General features: G+C 33.3%; 1 protein-coding gene across 2 annotated transcripts; it reads left to right on the forward strand.

The window, feature by feature from the left end:
- The first annotated feature begins 5,343 nt into the window (after positions 1-5,343).
- Positions 5,344-15,734, forward strand: LOC114282939 (uncharacterized). Of its 2 annotated transcripts, XR_014336840.1 has the most exons (5): positions 5,377-5,998; positions 12,417-12,548; positions 12,704-12,820; positions 14,208-14,351; positions 15,396-15,734. XR_014336840.1 is itself a non-coding variant. In XM_082881384.1 (4 exons), the coding sequence occupies exons 1-4, from the start codon at positions 5,771-5,773 to the stop codon at positions 13,143-13,145; spliced, it is 690 nt and encodes a 229-aa protein (XP_082737510.1). In that variant the 5' UTR covers positions 5,344-5,770; the 3' UTR covers positions 13,146-14,225. The 2 variants fall into 2 exon arrangements, 1 of the variants encoding a protein (XP_082737510.1); XM_082881384.1 differs by lacking the exon at positions 15,396-15,734 and having other exon boundaries at positions 5,344-5,998; positions 12,933-14,225.

Raw genomic sequence — 15,734 nt, forward strand, 5'->3', positions numbered from 1 at the left:
AGTAATAAAATATGATCATGAATTTTTTATAATAAATTATAATACAAAAGCTTTCATACATCAACACTTCAAAATTCAAACCAAAAATCATGACACGTGATTAATAATCAACTTATTTGAATCAAAACCTTACTTAATTTCGAAATCAAAACCCATATCTTCATGAACTCATGGTTTCCAAAACTTTTCTTCAAAATAAAATGTATAATAAAATTGCATGGCTTAATTACTAAAAGATCATAATGCATGTAATTTTTGAAACTTAATTTAACTATAACTTTCAAAATCAAACCCAAAATGATTAATTTCCATATTAACTTCTATAATTTTGAACATAACTCAATTTCTTCATCATTTTACTAGTTCCATTCAAATTACATGAAATTGATTTCAAGCGCTTGTCTATCTTTCCTTTAAAACATGAAATTAAAGTTGTAACGTCCTTAGAAAAACATTTGCATGTAAGAAATATTTATCATAATCTAACCAATTCTTCATTATCAAATTCACACCATAATTTTACTTCTTAATTTATATCAACCCAAACCCAAACCCAAATTTAAAAGTTTTATTCAATTTAAACATATTTTGGAACATCTATGATCAAAAATGAAGTTTTGGGTTTGATTTTATAATTCATCATTTAAGTTTGATTTTGGTTATTTATCATGAAATTGGATTCCATCTTTACATGCATCATAGGTTTTCTAGAGTTTTGAAGATTTAATTCATGTTGTAGAATTTACGAGTTCGAAATTCGATTTGATATGAAGAAAAATGAATTAAATCTAAATTTGGACAAATTGAATTGATTTGATTTTGATTTGAATTTCATGCATACAAATATTTTTCTAAGGTCTCTATGACTTTAATTTCATGTTTTATAAGAAAAAGGAAGAAAATTTTGAAATCATTATATTCATGAAATTTTAGTTTAATTTTGACAAATTAAAGAAGGGTTTTGTATTATAATTTAAAAATTAGTCATGGGTTCATATTTATTAATGAAATTACATATTTAAATTGAGTCAAGTATGAGCCTAAGTTTTGAAACAAAGTTTGGAAGCTCAAATTTTCAATTTCAAACCCATAAAATTTACAAACCGCTCGAGCGACCAATTGGTGGTTCGAGCGAACATTACGAGCTCCCAATATTTTTGTAGACTATGCAGTCTGCTCGAGCGACCAAGTGATGGCTTGAGCGGTCAGGCCTATTTCAGCATATTTTGGAAAATTATATCTTTTTCATATTTTCGTCCTCATCTTGTCCCTAGCATTTTTAAATGTAATTATGACTCATTAAGGATTAATAAGTTAGGAACCAACATAAGTCAATTGATTATGAAGAAAAATAAGAAATCAATTTATTTGAAAAGAAAGAATAAGAGAAGTTATACATGATCAAGAGTGTGATATTGCATTTCAATGTGTTCAGCTATGTGCTTTGTGTAGGTTGGACATCCGAGGAGTTACATTCGAGTCACACCCACTATGAGTAATATCTCTATAAAGATATGTTCAAAATATATTGTTTTGAAAGTTATTAATTAAATGGTTTTGAGAAATGTTAGTTTACATGAATGAATGAATGAAGTTCTTTTTTGTTAAATGTATTCATGGCATCCTTTAATGAGGCCCTTATCTAGGGGAAATTAATACCATGGCCCATTTGTTTAATAGGCCCTTGCCTTGGGGAAATAATACCACGACCAATTAGATAATTGAAACACAGAGATCTCTGATGTTAAACCTTAATGATCCACATTGAATTATGGATTATTGATTGACCCGTTGTGGTCCCATTTGGCTTCGGCCCATCATTATATTGTTACTATATTGGATGCATCACGTATAATGATTTGAACGATTATCATTAATATAAACGATTGGATACACAAATTGTTTTGGAAATTGGATATACGAATTGTTTTGGAAATTGGAAGATATGTATTATGAGATGATGAACTTTGTTATAGCAAACATTTTGATATGAAACTGAAATATAATTCGTTTTGGAATTGTAAAACATGTTTTTATATCATGTTAGACTTCATTCATTAACCTCTCTATTTTAGTATTACTCATTGGGCTCCAGCTCACCCCCTTCCCTTACATATATGTTGGTGAGCAACTGGATGATCAGCATTAGAGTTTGCCTTGGAGTCTGCCTTTTTGTCAAGTTACCGAAGATGTACCTCTGTGTTGAGACTTAGCTTTTGTTTTTGTTAAGCCTTTTATTTTGTCAAGTGTTATTTGTATGATCTTGGGTTGTATAAGATATGCCTCTATCTATGTGTATATATATATTAAAGTGTATTATGAAATGTTTTTAATATTTTGTTCATCATGTATGCATAGCTCAATGAACAATATTATTTTGTTTTTCTTCCGCTTCAGCCCCTGATATTATTGTAATAGTTTTGAAATTTTTTCTTTGAGGCTGAAGGTAATCTATGATTACTGGCCAGTCACTACTGTAACCTCTAGGGGTGGGTTAGGGTCGTAACAGGGTGGTATCAGAGCACGAGTTAATATCTCACACATGTGTCCATTGAGCATTAGAATGTCTAGAACTAGGGGTGTTCGCGGATCGATTTTGTGCGGTTTGCGGTTCGGTTTTGACCCGCCTGCATTTATGCAGTTTGGGAAAAAGTCAACCCGCAACCGCCCGCAGTGCGGTTTGCGGTTTGTGCGGATAGGGTTTGCAAATGTGCGGCGGTTGTGGGCGGTTTGCTGTTTACACTTTTTTCTTTAAAAATTAATTTTTGAGTTTTTTTTTCCCATCAAATTTAGGCATCAGGTTCATTTTATATATTTGTGATAATAATTTTCTGATGAGTTTACAAATAAAAATTGAATATCAATGCATTAAATGAAAGTATCCAAAACAAAGAGACCCTACACTAGCATTTTTGCCATGAAAAAAATGTATATCAATGCATTAAAGGTTGTACTCAATTAGAATTGTCAGTTCAGTAATCAATAATCAAACTAAAAGTTCCATCGACCACCAGAAGAAAAATTTTATTAGGAAAAAGTGGATGAATCACCAATGAAAGTCATGTAAGAAACCAAGTTTATGACTTAATAATTCTACGGCATTAAGAAGTTGAGAAATACTTAAAAATAAGGATCCTAGTGTCATAGAGAATATAATAGTGTTCCTGTAAAAGTTACAAAGTTGGTATATAAAAAATAATAATAATAATAACAATTAAAGTGTGGGCGGTTTTTGCAGGTTGCGGGTTTAAACCGCGACCCGCCCGCAACCCGAAATTTGTCATATTTCAAACCGCATCCGCCCGCATTATGTTTGCGAAACCGCCCATTTATATGCGGGTTGGGCGGTTTGAGCAGTTCGGATAAACCGTTATCCACCCCTATCCAGAAAGGATTTAAGTTTCATGCATATAGTAAGTAAGTAAGAAGTTGTGCATTCAAAAATATGTATATATGTTTGTATAATACGTTTAAGTATTGAAACTAAGAATTAAGAGCTATTGTGAACTTTTGATAATTATAAGGAAACTGGAATGTATTTGATCAGTTTAGCAATGAGGCTAAAATCTAAGAATTATTGTGAGACTTTTAATGTTATAAGGATATCGAAATTTTTGACTAAAGCATTGGTGAGTGCAAGTATATTGATTTGTGGAAACATAGTATTATAAGGAATGAAAATCTTGAATGGAAGCCATGAAAGCTATAAGGGTTAAATGTCAAATTAAACTATGAGAATATTTGGAAAATTGAGGAATTTGATGATTAGTGAAGTGTGTAGAACTATGTTAATTGGGAATAAGAAAATTATTTGGTATGTAAGATGGTATCTTTTGGCGGGGGATCTGTTGTATGAAATGTTAAACCGTAGAGTCTTATACCTTTGTTGAATGACCTTGACAGTCCGATTGGAATCACGTTTTGCCAGCGTAGCTTTGAATTGAAAATTCTAGGTAAATTACATGGGAATAAATAGGTTACCCTACCAGTGTCCTTGTATGATTGTATGTGTTATGTTTAATTGTATATGATATGTGTTTCTACATTATAGTTTAAATTAGTCTATATTAATTCAAGTGCCTATAATCCTTCTGAAATGTAAGAATGAGATGGAAGTTGAGTCTTTGGCAGAATGATTAGGAAAAGTACAAGAAGTGTTGGAAGGAGTAATGAAAGTTATGCAACAATGCTATGACAAACCGCAAGACCAAAAGAAGAAATTAGGTGTGAAATTCAAAAAGGAACAAAAGGGTGTATCTAAAAACTTTGTGGTAGGAGAGACGAGTAATTCTAAACAAGGTTGTAGAGGGAGTAAGTCTATCCGTATCTGCTCAACGTGTTTCAAGCCCCATTGGGGGTTGTGTCATTGGCTTACCGGAGCATGCTTCAATTGTGGAAAAATAGGACAAGAAGTAAAAAAAAAAAAGTCCAAAGGTCAAGGAAAGCTCATTGACATAGTCGGTTTAAAGGTTAGTATCTATAAGTAAAAAGGGGTCATCAAGAATACTATGAGTATATATGTATGGAGTTTCGAATCAGTAATGGTATAAATGTTCACTATTTGAATTTGTTACACTTAATGTTTGATAAAGTTAGGACCCAATTGCTTGAATAGTTAAATTTCAACCTAAGATTGCTAAGAATAGTAGAATATGACCAAGACTTAAATAATTGAAAGACCAATCAATTAAGAATAATGAAAGTTAGCTTACTAGTATTAGAATGAGAATGAACCAATTACCTATGATCATCTCATTATCGAAATCTCACTACAAGAATTTACACATTTGGCGACCACTTTTGCCGACCAAAAAAATTTTAGTCTCAAAAAAATGACATTTGGCGACCAAATATTAATTAGTCGCGAATGATCATTATTTTTGGCGACCAAATATTATTGGTCGCAGAAGGTTATATTTTGGCGACCAAAAAATGAGTTGGTCGCAGAAAGTTGTATACTTTTCCCGACCAACTACAAATTTGGTCGCGGAAGGTCACATATTTTTTGGCGACCAAATTTTTGATCGCCAAAAATTTATTTTCAGCAACCAAAAAAAATTAGTCGCCAAATTTGTATTTTTAGCGACCGATATTTTAGTCGCCGTTGATTGAGATTTGGCGACTAAAAAAGTTTGTCGGCGAAAGTACTTTTTCTGCGACTAATTTGGTCTTTTGGTCGCCAAAAGTTTGTGGAGGGAAATTTGAAGCATGGAGGGGGGAAATAAATTTTTTTGGCGACAAAAAAAATTTGGTCGCCAATAAAAAAAACGACGTCGTTTTGTACCTGGGAAACAGAAAAAAAAAAAAAAAAAATTAGAACCAGTGAGTAGCCTTTGTGTATGTGAGGCCAATTTGAACCCTTCTTCCTTTGTGGAATCTATGGAAGGGTTGACGAGTGATATTCTGGCGATGAATGAAAGAGAGAATGGGGTTGCATCGTTGGGGTTAGCTTCGGTGGAGGTTGCACAGGGGGATCCGTTTCGGCGAGTTACTCAGTCGAAGCCCTTTGAGGAGTTAAGAGAGGAGCTTAATCGTATGAAGGCTTCCATGTCTGGTGTGGATCGGGAGGATCTGATCCCGTGTGATCTTATCCACGAGGAAACTTCAACCCTAACAGCTTCTGCCCTAAATCTTCTCCAATCTCGGTGGTCAGACATCGTAGAAATGGAGGGGAGTGAGGAAGCTGTTGTAGATCGCGAATAAGTATATCCCAGACAGCCTCTTTTTTGCTAGGGCGAGAAATCTGGTATCGAAGCTTGATTCCCTTCCGATGGCTAGGAGTGTTCATTCTCATGGAGTTGGTGGTGGTATGGCTGATTCGAAGGTTTACACACCTATTGGAGGTCGATCTGGGTCAGGTGGTCGTGGAGGAAGGGGAGGCAGAGGCCAAAATCCTGTGGCCCTGAATCCTGAGTTGAATGTGGTTTCAGCTGTAGACAATGCGACTCCTGATAAGTCATGGGCTTCTATTTTTGATCTCTCTCGCTCTGTCTTTCTGGTATGTGTGTTTCTGGTATGTGTGTGCGCGTCTCTCTCTCTCTCTCCATCTATTTCTGATCTCTCTCGCTCTGTCTTTATGTCAACTTTTTTTTGTTCTTTTAGGGCTGAATTGATTGATGTTAATTTTTTTTAATGAGAATTTGATATGCTAAATAAGAGATTTTCATTGATGGGTGGTTCAGGGAAATGGGTTATGTTGAAATTGGGTTATATAGTATATTCACCAAGTGTTTGATAAAATGTCAAAGTGAAAAACCTTCAATTGATTAGTATTACAGTTCATGTGCATGAAGTTGTTGCTAGGGCTCTAAATTATAGGTTATTTTTAATTGTCAGGTTAAGCATACTATTTGTTCGGATTGGTTGTTATACTTTTGGCTCTCCTGGTAATCCTAACTGCCCTTTTAACCTTGAATTGATTTAAAAGTTTTAATTTTGTATTATAAATCTAAGAGGACACTGCATTTCCCCAAACTGTTTAGTTGATGATCTCAGGTTTAACTTGTAAATGCTGCTGATTAGAAGTTCAAAATTAAACATTCAATTTTGAACATCTAAAATACGAAGTTAGAGGTTAGAAGATGCATAAGAAATGGGAGGGGTTTTCAACATAAGGCACAATATGCTGCTGAAGTGACAAGCGATTTCGTTTAGATTTGAGAAGCAATTGTGTTGTATATTGGCTGTATAAGTGTTGCTTCGATAGAATCTTTTAAAAAAAAAAAAAAGTTTCTAAAAACCAACGTTAGTATTTTGAGATTTTTAAGTTGAAAAAGAAAATAAAATGAAAACTTGAAAAGTTTCTACCTTTTGAAGTACAACTACTTAGCATGTGAATTCAAATTTTAATCTAAATAAGGTGCAATTAAGTGGAAACAAATTGGACCTATGTAGTTAAACCCATCTCATGCTATAAAACATGCTTCTTGTTGTTGTTGTTAGGAAAAGGAATAGTGCTAATTATTGGAATTTGGAGTAATTTGTTAATGTAACAAAAAAGTAATAATACATGTTTCTTGTGTTGGCCACTTTTATTTTTTCAAAATTGGAAGTTTGTTTAACGATCATATAGGGATGCAGATAATAGTAAATATTTCTATGCTATTGATCACTTGCTTGATATCAGTAATGTTTACTTTCCAATTTCTGCACTCTGTAGTTTAGGCCACATTAATATTTTTGTTCTGGCATAAATTGCCATAACAAACTGGAATCTCTGAAATTTTCTCATTGTCCACTAGAAGTCTATAACGACCAGACAGGACTAGAATAAGCTTTTATAACCTATGTGTCACCACTATATATAGCTTGGACCTTCAAAATGAAAAAATTCTTGAAGTTTTGAGAAATGTAATTCTATTTATTAGATATAGATGATTTGCTTTGCTCTACCTAATTTCTTACTGCATAGAGAAATGTAATTCTATTTATTAGATATAGTTGTGCTGCCTGTAATTTTCTTTTCTTTTCTCTTTATTTTCATTACAGTAATGAATACCCCTTGTGAGAGAGTTGAGTACACTCTAAAACTTTATCTCACCCACTGAATTGTGGACCCTCTTTCTTAGAAAGTTTAGTACACTAGGTCGGTTGGTGTACCCATGGCATATGAATTTTTTGTCTCCCACTCCCTTGTGAGAATATTTAAAATACTCGGATTCACCAAATATGACAAGGGTATGAGTGTGAATGTGTGTCCGACACCGTATTTAATTTGAACACTTCGATTATGTAATTTTTTTTTTATTATATTTGAATAAGAACTCACAGTTCTTAGTAATAGAATACTTTTATAGATAAAAGATAGAAATTTCATATTTTTCTCCTAGATTCTATCTAATGTCATATACATTTCTACATAATTTATAATATTACATAATATGTAATATATACACATATATATGTGTGTGTCTATGACGCATCCTTGTAACTATATTTAATAGTTAGATACATATTTCAATGTCAAGGGTATGAGTGTGAATGTGTGTCCAACACCATATTTAATTTGAACCCTTCGATTCTGTAATTTTTTTTATTATATTTGAATAAGAACTCACAGTTCTTAGTAATAGAATATTTTTATAGATAAAAGATAGAAATTTCATATTTTTCTCCTAGATCCTATCTAATTTCATATACATTTCTACATAATTTATAATATTATATCATATGTAATATATATGTGTGTGTGTATCTAGGACGCATCCTCGTAACTATATTTAATATTTAGATACATATTTCAATGTCATAAGATTTAAATTTGTGAAGATTTGATACTTGAACACTGTACCCGAATCGATGTCCTTACATTGTTGGTTCCAATATGTATATATAATTTTGAAAGCAAGTGTTCATTTCTTTGTTCCGATTGCCTAATTTTCTTAGTATCTACTATTTCTAAATTACTATTGCATATAAAACTACCTCATCACATTCTGACCATGTGATCTGAATCAGCCTACTCCAATTGCCAAATTTTCTTAGTATCTACTATTTTTATACATTACTATTATATTTTCCTAACTGCCTCTATCTTTGGATATTTATAGACTAGAACTGAAGGGTTCCGTTTTGTATGGGTCTATCAATCATTAAAGAAGTTACTGAAGCATGAGGATGTTTTAGGATTCTACAAGTAAGTTTAGGATTCTACAAGTGGTGAGGAATATATAATCACTTCGAGATTTCATTTTGGATTTATTGATTCTATGTATATTTGGTTTTATGACTGTAAAATATCTGGCTTTGGATTTATTGATTCTATGTATGTGTCATATCGATATGGTAATCCAAACATTTATACTAGTAACAATCAAAGTGGTTATTCTTTTTCTATTGATGCAAGAGATGAAGAGACGGCTGTTTTCACCCTCCATTACCAAGCGAACCAGCCAAAAAACTGGGTTTTGGAAGGGGCAACATTAAACCATTATAGCTTAGGCACAAGCAAATTGGATCCATGTTGGTCTTCAGCCCACCTTCTGATAGCAGCCACAGAACTTTGAGTTGAGAACATGGAAGCAAGATCAAAGAGTTGAAGAAGAAATATGTTACAAGAAATGTGATCAATACAAGAAGAAATGCTCCTAATTTTAAGGTTTTCATGATCTCTCTCTAGCCAATCTCTTTATGTAGACAGTGTATTATAGTGCTTGATATGAAGCATATTTCAAGTTTTAGCTATATATAGATCTGATGGTGGAAAAAATACATTGGAGACTTCAAATATTTTAAGTTAGTGTTTCTACTAGTCAGGATAGTAGCCATAGACTATTGTGTTAAATAATAACTAAAAGCCCCATTATTAGTTTATGAGTTGCACTATAGAGTTTTACGTGTACTTGACATCACAATTTCCATAACCATTAAAACACTCGGCAGCAAAACAGAGCTAGCAGCAGCAAGGCAGAATCAACAGCAGCAAGGCAAAGACACACTCCCACACAGCACCTGGGCAGCTATTCATAGCCGCTAAACTAAAGCAAACACAACACAAACCAGAATTTATAGACATTAACAGCAGGCGGATACGGCACCTGGATAGATTTACACAGCAGATCACATGACACTCCAGTAGAATGTGTAGACAGACCACCAGAGTTTAGCCTAACCAGTTCCATATTTGAGGTACCAACACAAAAACAGTAAACAGCTCCATTCTACATAAAGAAATACAACAATATCTAATGCTATCAGGTTGATTTAGACATTCTCCACATATTTGTCATATGTGCTTCTATCTGCTATGGTTTAGTGATGACTTGTTATAAATAAACTCACTATTATGTTGTTGTATTTGTGCAGCATGTCGTTAGAACTAATGGAGAAATACCTTCTGTTGATGAAGCAACTTTAGACAATCAAAGATTATTGGACAGGTATTCAGCTATTGTTTTAGGACTGGACAAAAGCTCCCCTTCCCCTCGTCCAGAGAAGAAAAGATATATGCATCTTTGTCTCTTTTGCCTTCCTTTATTTATTTATTTACTTATTTTTATTATTATTATTATTATTATTATTATATTTTTTTTTTTTTTGCAGCTGTGGGATTTTTATTTCATATATATAGTTTTTGATGCTGGAGATGTCTGTTCTTCTTCAGATTGCAGTTATATGAGTTGGTGGAGTTTATGGTTCATGGAGATGGAAATTGTCAGGTTAGTTTCTTACTACACTGCACCTCATGCTCTTGCGTGCCTCAAGTTCCATGTATTTGTGATGTCTTTTGCATTCCATGTGATTAGAGTTCCCTTTGTCTCTTGATGAACAAATACCGCAAAAGTCAATATCTTGAGTCGCACTAATCATTATTTTTTGGTGGGATGATGTGGTTTTGCCTTCAGTTTGCTTTGTTTCCCCCTCTAGCTTTTTTTCTCTTTATACGAGATGGCGTACTTTAGTACTATAATTTTCAATTATTTTTTTGCTTTCCTTTGTCATTTTCTTATCTTCTATCTACGTAACTCATTTTTTGATGTTTTTAATCACACTTAAAAGATGTGATGAAATCATTTTTTAATGACACTTAAAAGATGTGATTAAAAGACCCTTTTTAATCACACTCCCAAAGATCACACTTTAATTTAGAATAGAATTTGTTATCACCATCCCAAAAATAAGAAATGGCTTTAATTTTGTGAATAGCTTGTAAGCTATATAGCCTTGACTGGCTTTAATTAATTTTGTGAATTAATTTGAGCAGGGTTTTTAATAACAATGAACTCAGTGGCAAGATTCCTTCAACGCTAGGACTACTGCAGACTTTGGAGATATTGTGAGTATCTCTATCACATACCCAATTAAAATCATAATAAGATGCTAGCTGTGAATACCCATTAAATTTTTTTAATTGAGTATACAGTGTTGGCAATGGATTTTCCTGGATATGGACTCATTGGTGGCCCTATCCTAATTTCAATCTCATTGTTTTTCGTTCTTGTAGTGACATGCCTGTTAACAAAACACATACTTTTATGTACCATTGAGTGTAGTTAATCCTAATATGATCTATGTTTGTGCATTTATATCATTGATCTATAGACCTTATTCAAGTACCCAATAAAATAAGAAAGTCTAAATACATAGAGAATCAAACACATAATAAACACAAAAATATCTCACAAATTTACAAATGTCTCACAAAAGCAGAAAGTCTATGTTTAGTTTTCTACATTTCTAACATTGCTCTAATTAAATTACTGCGCTGGACTTTGGCAAAACAGTTGACATCACATGAAGAATGTGTTCCTATAATTCTTTTTCTCTTACATGAGCATTCACTTAGAATATTTTTCTTCTAGTGACTTTTTTTCAGTTTGAAGTTTCCTATAATTCATGTTCCTATAATTCTTATAATCTTTTTTTTCTGCCTCATTATCTAATTGCATTGAAATCTATTAATTGGGCAGTTTTTGCAGTCTTGGCTTCTTTTACATTTGGGTAATTTTGCATACTAGGTATTTTACAGTGTTCCACATGCATGCTTAAGCTTCTCACACGTGGTTATGTAATGCATTCTATTTTTAAAATGTTGACTTACATATGATCGAAACTCATTAAAATTTTCTGCAAAATAAATTAATGGAAGTCCATCAGCCTTTATTTGTTTATCTTGATCTTGGTTTAAGGATGTTTTAGTTTGATTTCAGTTCAATAACTTCAGCCTCCATCACTTCAACATCATTTCAAAGTCTGGATATCTCTTCTTTTCCCTTTTGTAGGTGCTCTTTCATACCACTTCTTATGAACATTCTGCCTCTGTGAGAACATTCACAGACACGTTGTAACTAAATCTATCACGGGGGGATGGATAAGTAGAAAGTGCTTGAAAATATCGATTTTATACAAGTTCTTTCCTGAGAAGTTGAAAATTTCTATATTTACCTTTGATGTTTTGGACATGTTAGATGAAAACTATCAGTTTCATCAATAAGGATGCAAAGTGCTTAGTCACATAACATAACAGTTGTTAGCAATGATATTGGCTAAGAGGAAACTGGTTATGGTTCCCAACACTGACAAGTCTGACACTACTTGTTACACCGATTTCTCTGGGGCTCTTTACATATTGAGCATTATTTATCTCTCGAGATTTTTCATCCAGCTGGGGGTTGGATAATGTGAGATTTCTTTGGGTAGATCTACAGTGTTCAAATATAGAGGTTATGTTATAGACTTAGCAAAAAAATAAAGAGGTTGTAGAAGTTTTATAGTTCCTCCAATACTTCTTATGCTGTGAGCCTTGAACTTATTCCTGCTGCTGATACTTGCTGCACAACCCACCTATCCCTGCAGGATGCCAGTGTGCGAGGCAGGGGCATGTGGGAAGTCATTGGTTGATTTGTCCTCTCATTTTTTGTAGGCTCACTTGAAAGGGATTAATTACACCTTAATTATTTATGTTTCTTGTTCTGCAGACAAGGCAAGCCTTTACACCAGAGCAAATAAATGAAGCATGTTATGTTGACATTAATTCCAACAAGGCTGTCTTTGACAGTTTGAGGAATAACCCAAAAGTGAACTATGATGGGAGGTGCTTCGCTTACAAGGTAAATCCTAATCTTTTCACCTGGAACCCTGGCAGACAATTGAACTTCTCTGTCTTCCCCAAGAGTTCATAGATTGTTACAGGTGCCTGCCCAAAAAGCTTCGAAAAAAAGTTGTCTTTGTGCTGAGAATTTACTTGGTCTTTATTTGATTACAGTCCAAACATGCTCTGAAGGACAAGAATCAACTACTCATCCTAATACGTAAATTTCCAGAGGGCATTGCTGTTATTGATCTCAAGGATGCATACCCAACTGTCATGGAGGATCTACAGGTTTATGTTATCGCCTAAAATAATAGCCAAATACTTGCATGGACTTTGCATTATAACCTTTAATTTTCGTTTTTCTTGGAGTTTTAGAGCAAAATTTGTATTTTCTTCATAGGCTTTGAAAGCTGCTGGTCAAATCTGGCTATTGTCCAACTTCGACTCGCAAGAGGACTTAGCCTATCCAAATGACCCTCGAGTGCCAATCGAGGTTGATGACGACCTGAAACTGCTATTCCGGGGAATTGAACTACCATGTGATATAATTGACATTGAGAAGGATCTTCAAAAGAACAGGATGAAGCCCGCCACAAACACTGCAAAAATCTAGACTACACATTAATTTGTCATTAGCATGATCCGTTGAAAAATAATGGTGGATCTTATTATTTTATAGATATAATAGGTCCTATATTTATACATATGGTTCGTACGTAGGAGGTAAAAAGAAAGGGGGGTAAATATTCATGTATCCTTTTCTTAGTCATCAAACCAAGACATACTCTCTGAGGATGAACTGTCTAGTACAAAATCTGACTCCATTTTCATTTGGTAGACTTAGCTCGAACAACATTACACTCTGGTAGGGGCCTCCCCATCAACCATAACTCAGTTGTACCAAATTTGCAGTCATGTGTGAAGAAATTGTTTCTCTAGTCGATGATAAACGTACCTAATTGCCTTAAAATAGCAAGAACATCAAGTACCCAAGACAAAATAGAAACTTGGTTGCAAGGTGGTAGGGGCCACCCCATCGATCACTCTTGGTGAAGAAAGACTATTGACTAGTTATATACCAAAATACAGAAAAAAAATCTAGACTACACATTAGTTTTTGCCAAGATAGTTTGGGACATAAGTGAGTAATTCTGTTTCCTGTACATAATGAGATGGAGTTGAGGCTATTGGAAGGAGTAAACCAGGTTGACTTTTTGACTAACCTATTCGCGAGTGGGTTATTATGTTCAGGTGGGCACATTTTTTTGAGAAAATTAGACATTCATGTTTGAGAAAATTATGATCAAGAATGTCTTCCAGCCTGTTATAACATGAACAACAGATCAAGAGAAAACAATATACCGAGCATGTATTATGTGTACCTATGTGCATATATACATCTATGATTAAATGCATAGTGTATGCAAAGCTACTTAACTAATGCATTTTCTTCTTTCTTCCTCTTCTTCTTCTTTTTCTTTTTTTTTAATTATTTATTTTTTATAATCTTTTCCTGTCATCAAAATGAACTAGTGCATATTTAGTATGTTAATTTTGTAGGCAAGTAGTGAAACTGATAGTCATCTCTCAACCACTCTCTCTCTGCTATCCATTCAGTAGTGATATTTAGTATCTTTTTTTTTTTTTTAAATTTTAATTTAATTTTTTTTTATAGCTTTTTTACAAATGAAAGAGGCAGAGAATACAAGACAACTTGAGGAGATGCAGCGGTAGCTTTTTGGACTTCAGAGCATGTTGGCGCAAGTTTTGGAAAATCGCAATCTACCAAATTCTCGACAATAGATAGTCATGGTAATTGGTAAGTGTGTTAAACCATATTTGATTATATTTATGTTCAAAGTAAAGGCAAATAAACGTTTGATGAGAATATCATAGAGAAATGATTGTCTTTAAACTAATTTTTGTTTAACTATATAAAAGATGGAATTTACAGTTTAGTTTATGTTGACCAGTATAAAAACTTTAAACATTGTAATGTTCCACTGATCCAAGGATGACTAGTTAAACAAGAATTTGTGACTGTTCCATGGAAACCAAAATGTGATAGATAAGGCAAAAACGAGCCGGTTGGGGCAAAAAGTTGGAAACAGCCTGGAAACAACCCGAGATCGTAGCGGTCACCTCGGCCTAGATCAAACAAACTTGTGAAAGCAAGCAACGCTTCGATAGGACGCATTATTAGTTATGTAGGACATAAAAGTGTGACAAAGTAGGCAAAACCGGGGCGTTTGGGGTCCAAAACTGCTCTGAATTAGCTCCTCTCTATTTCTTTTTTTTCCTTCTTTTCTCTTCCTTTGGTGGTCTGCATGGTGAAGTATTGCATCAGTCATGAAAGTGGACTGATCTGGAGCAATTTTGGTGGTCTGCGTCAGATCTGTCTGGATGCTTTCGATGGTGTGCTATATATGGTGGTGACTATCAACACCAATTCATAGTTTGTATTTATAGGTGACAGTCAACTATAAATACAAACTATTAATCATCGATGTATCAAATTTATTAGAGAGCTGCTATATATTATTTTTTGTTTTAAACATTTTTTTATATCACTGATCAATACATGCATGATAAATATAAAGTAATATATTAGTATTTGCTTTTTCTAATACTTATCTCTAAATAAAAACGATTAGAAATAAAACTATCCAATAGTCACAAACTGGTTAAACGGGGAATTGTGGCTCATCCAATTTATTCTATAGACATAAGAATGCTATTGTTTTATTTACAATTTGATAATGGTAGTCATTTTAATTTGCTAATGTGACCTTTGCTTTTCATGGACATTTTTCATTATTTGTCCAATTTTAACTGACATTATTTCTCTTTTTCTTTGGTACAGATGGATGAACTCGTGCACAAAGCTAAATTGTACAGGACAAATTGGCACTTTTTGTATTTTTGGAAGGATTATATATTTTTGTATAGATGTATATGGAAAATATTAGGGTAGACTAGTAGTTATATTTTTGGATGTGTGTATAGAAAATATTTGGTAGACTACTAGTTATATTTTTGGGTTGATGTACATGGATAAAAATTTAAAACATAATAACAAGTACTTGTTATGTGTTTAATTTTTATGCTAAATGAAATATGTAGTTTCGAATTATTTGCGGATGTAAACTTATAATAGTTGCTGACTTTAATTAAACAGGTTCAGAAATGGTTGATATATGTA

The sequence above is a fragment of the Camellia sinensis genome, chromosome 1 (assembly GCF_055761805.1).
Source record: "Camellia sinensis isolate YWXY chromosome 1, ASM5576180v1, whole genome shotgun sequence".
Lineage (NCBI taxonomy): Eukaryota > Viridiplantae > Streptophyta > Magnoliopsida > Ericales > Theaceae > Camellia > Camellia sinensis.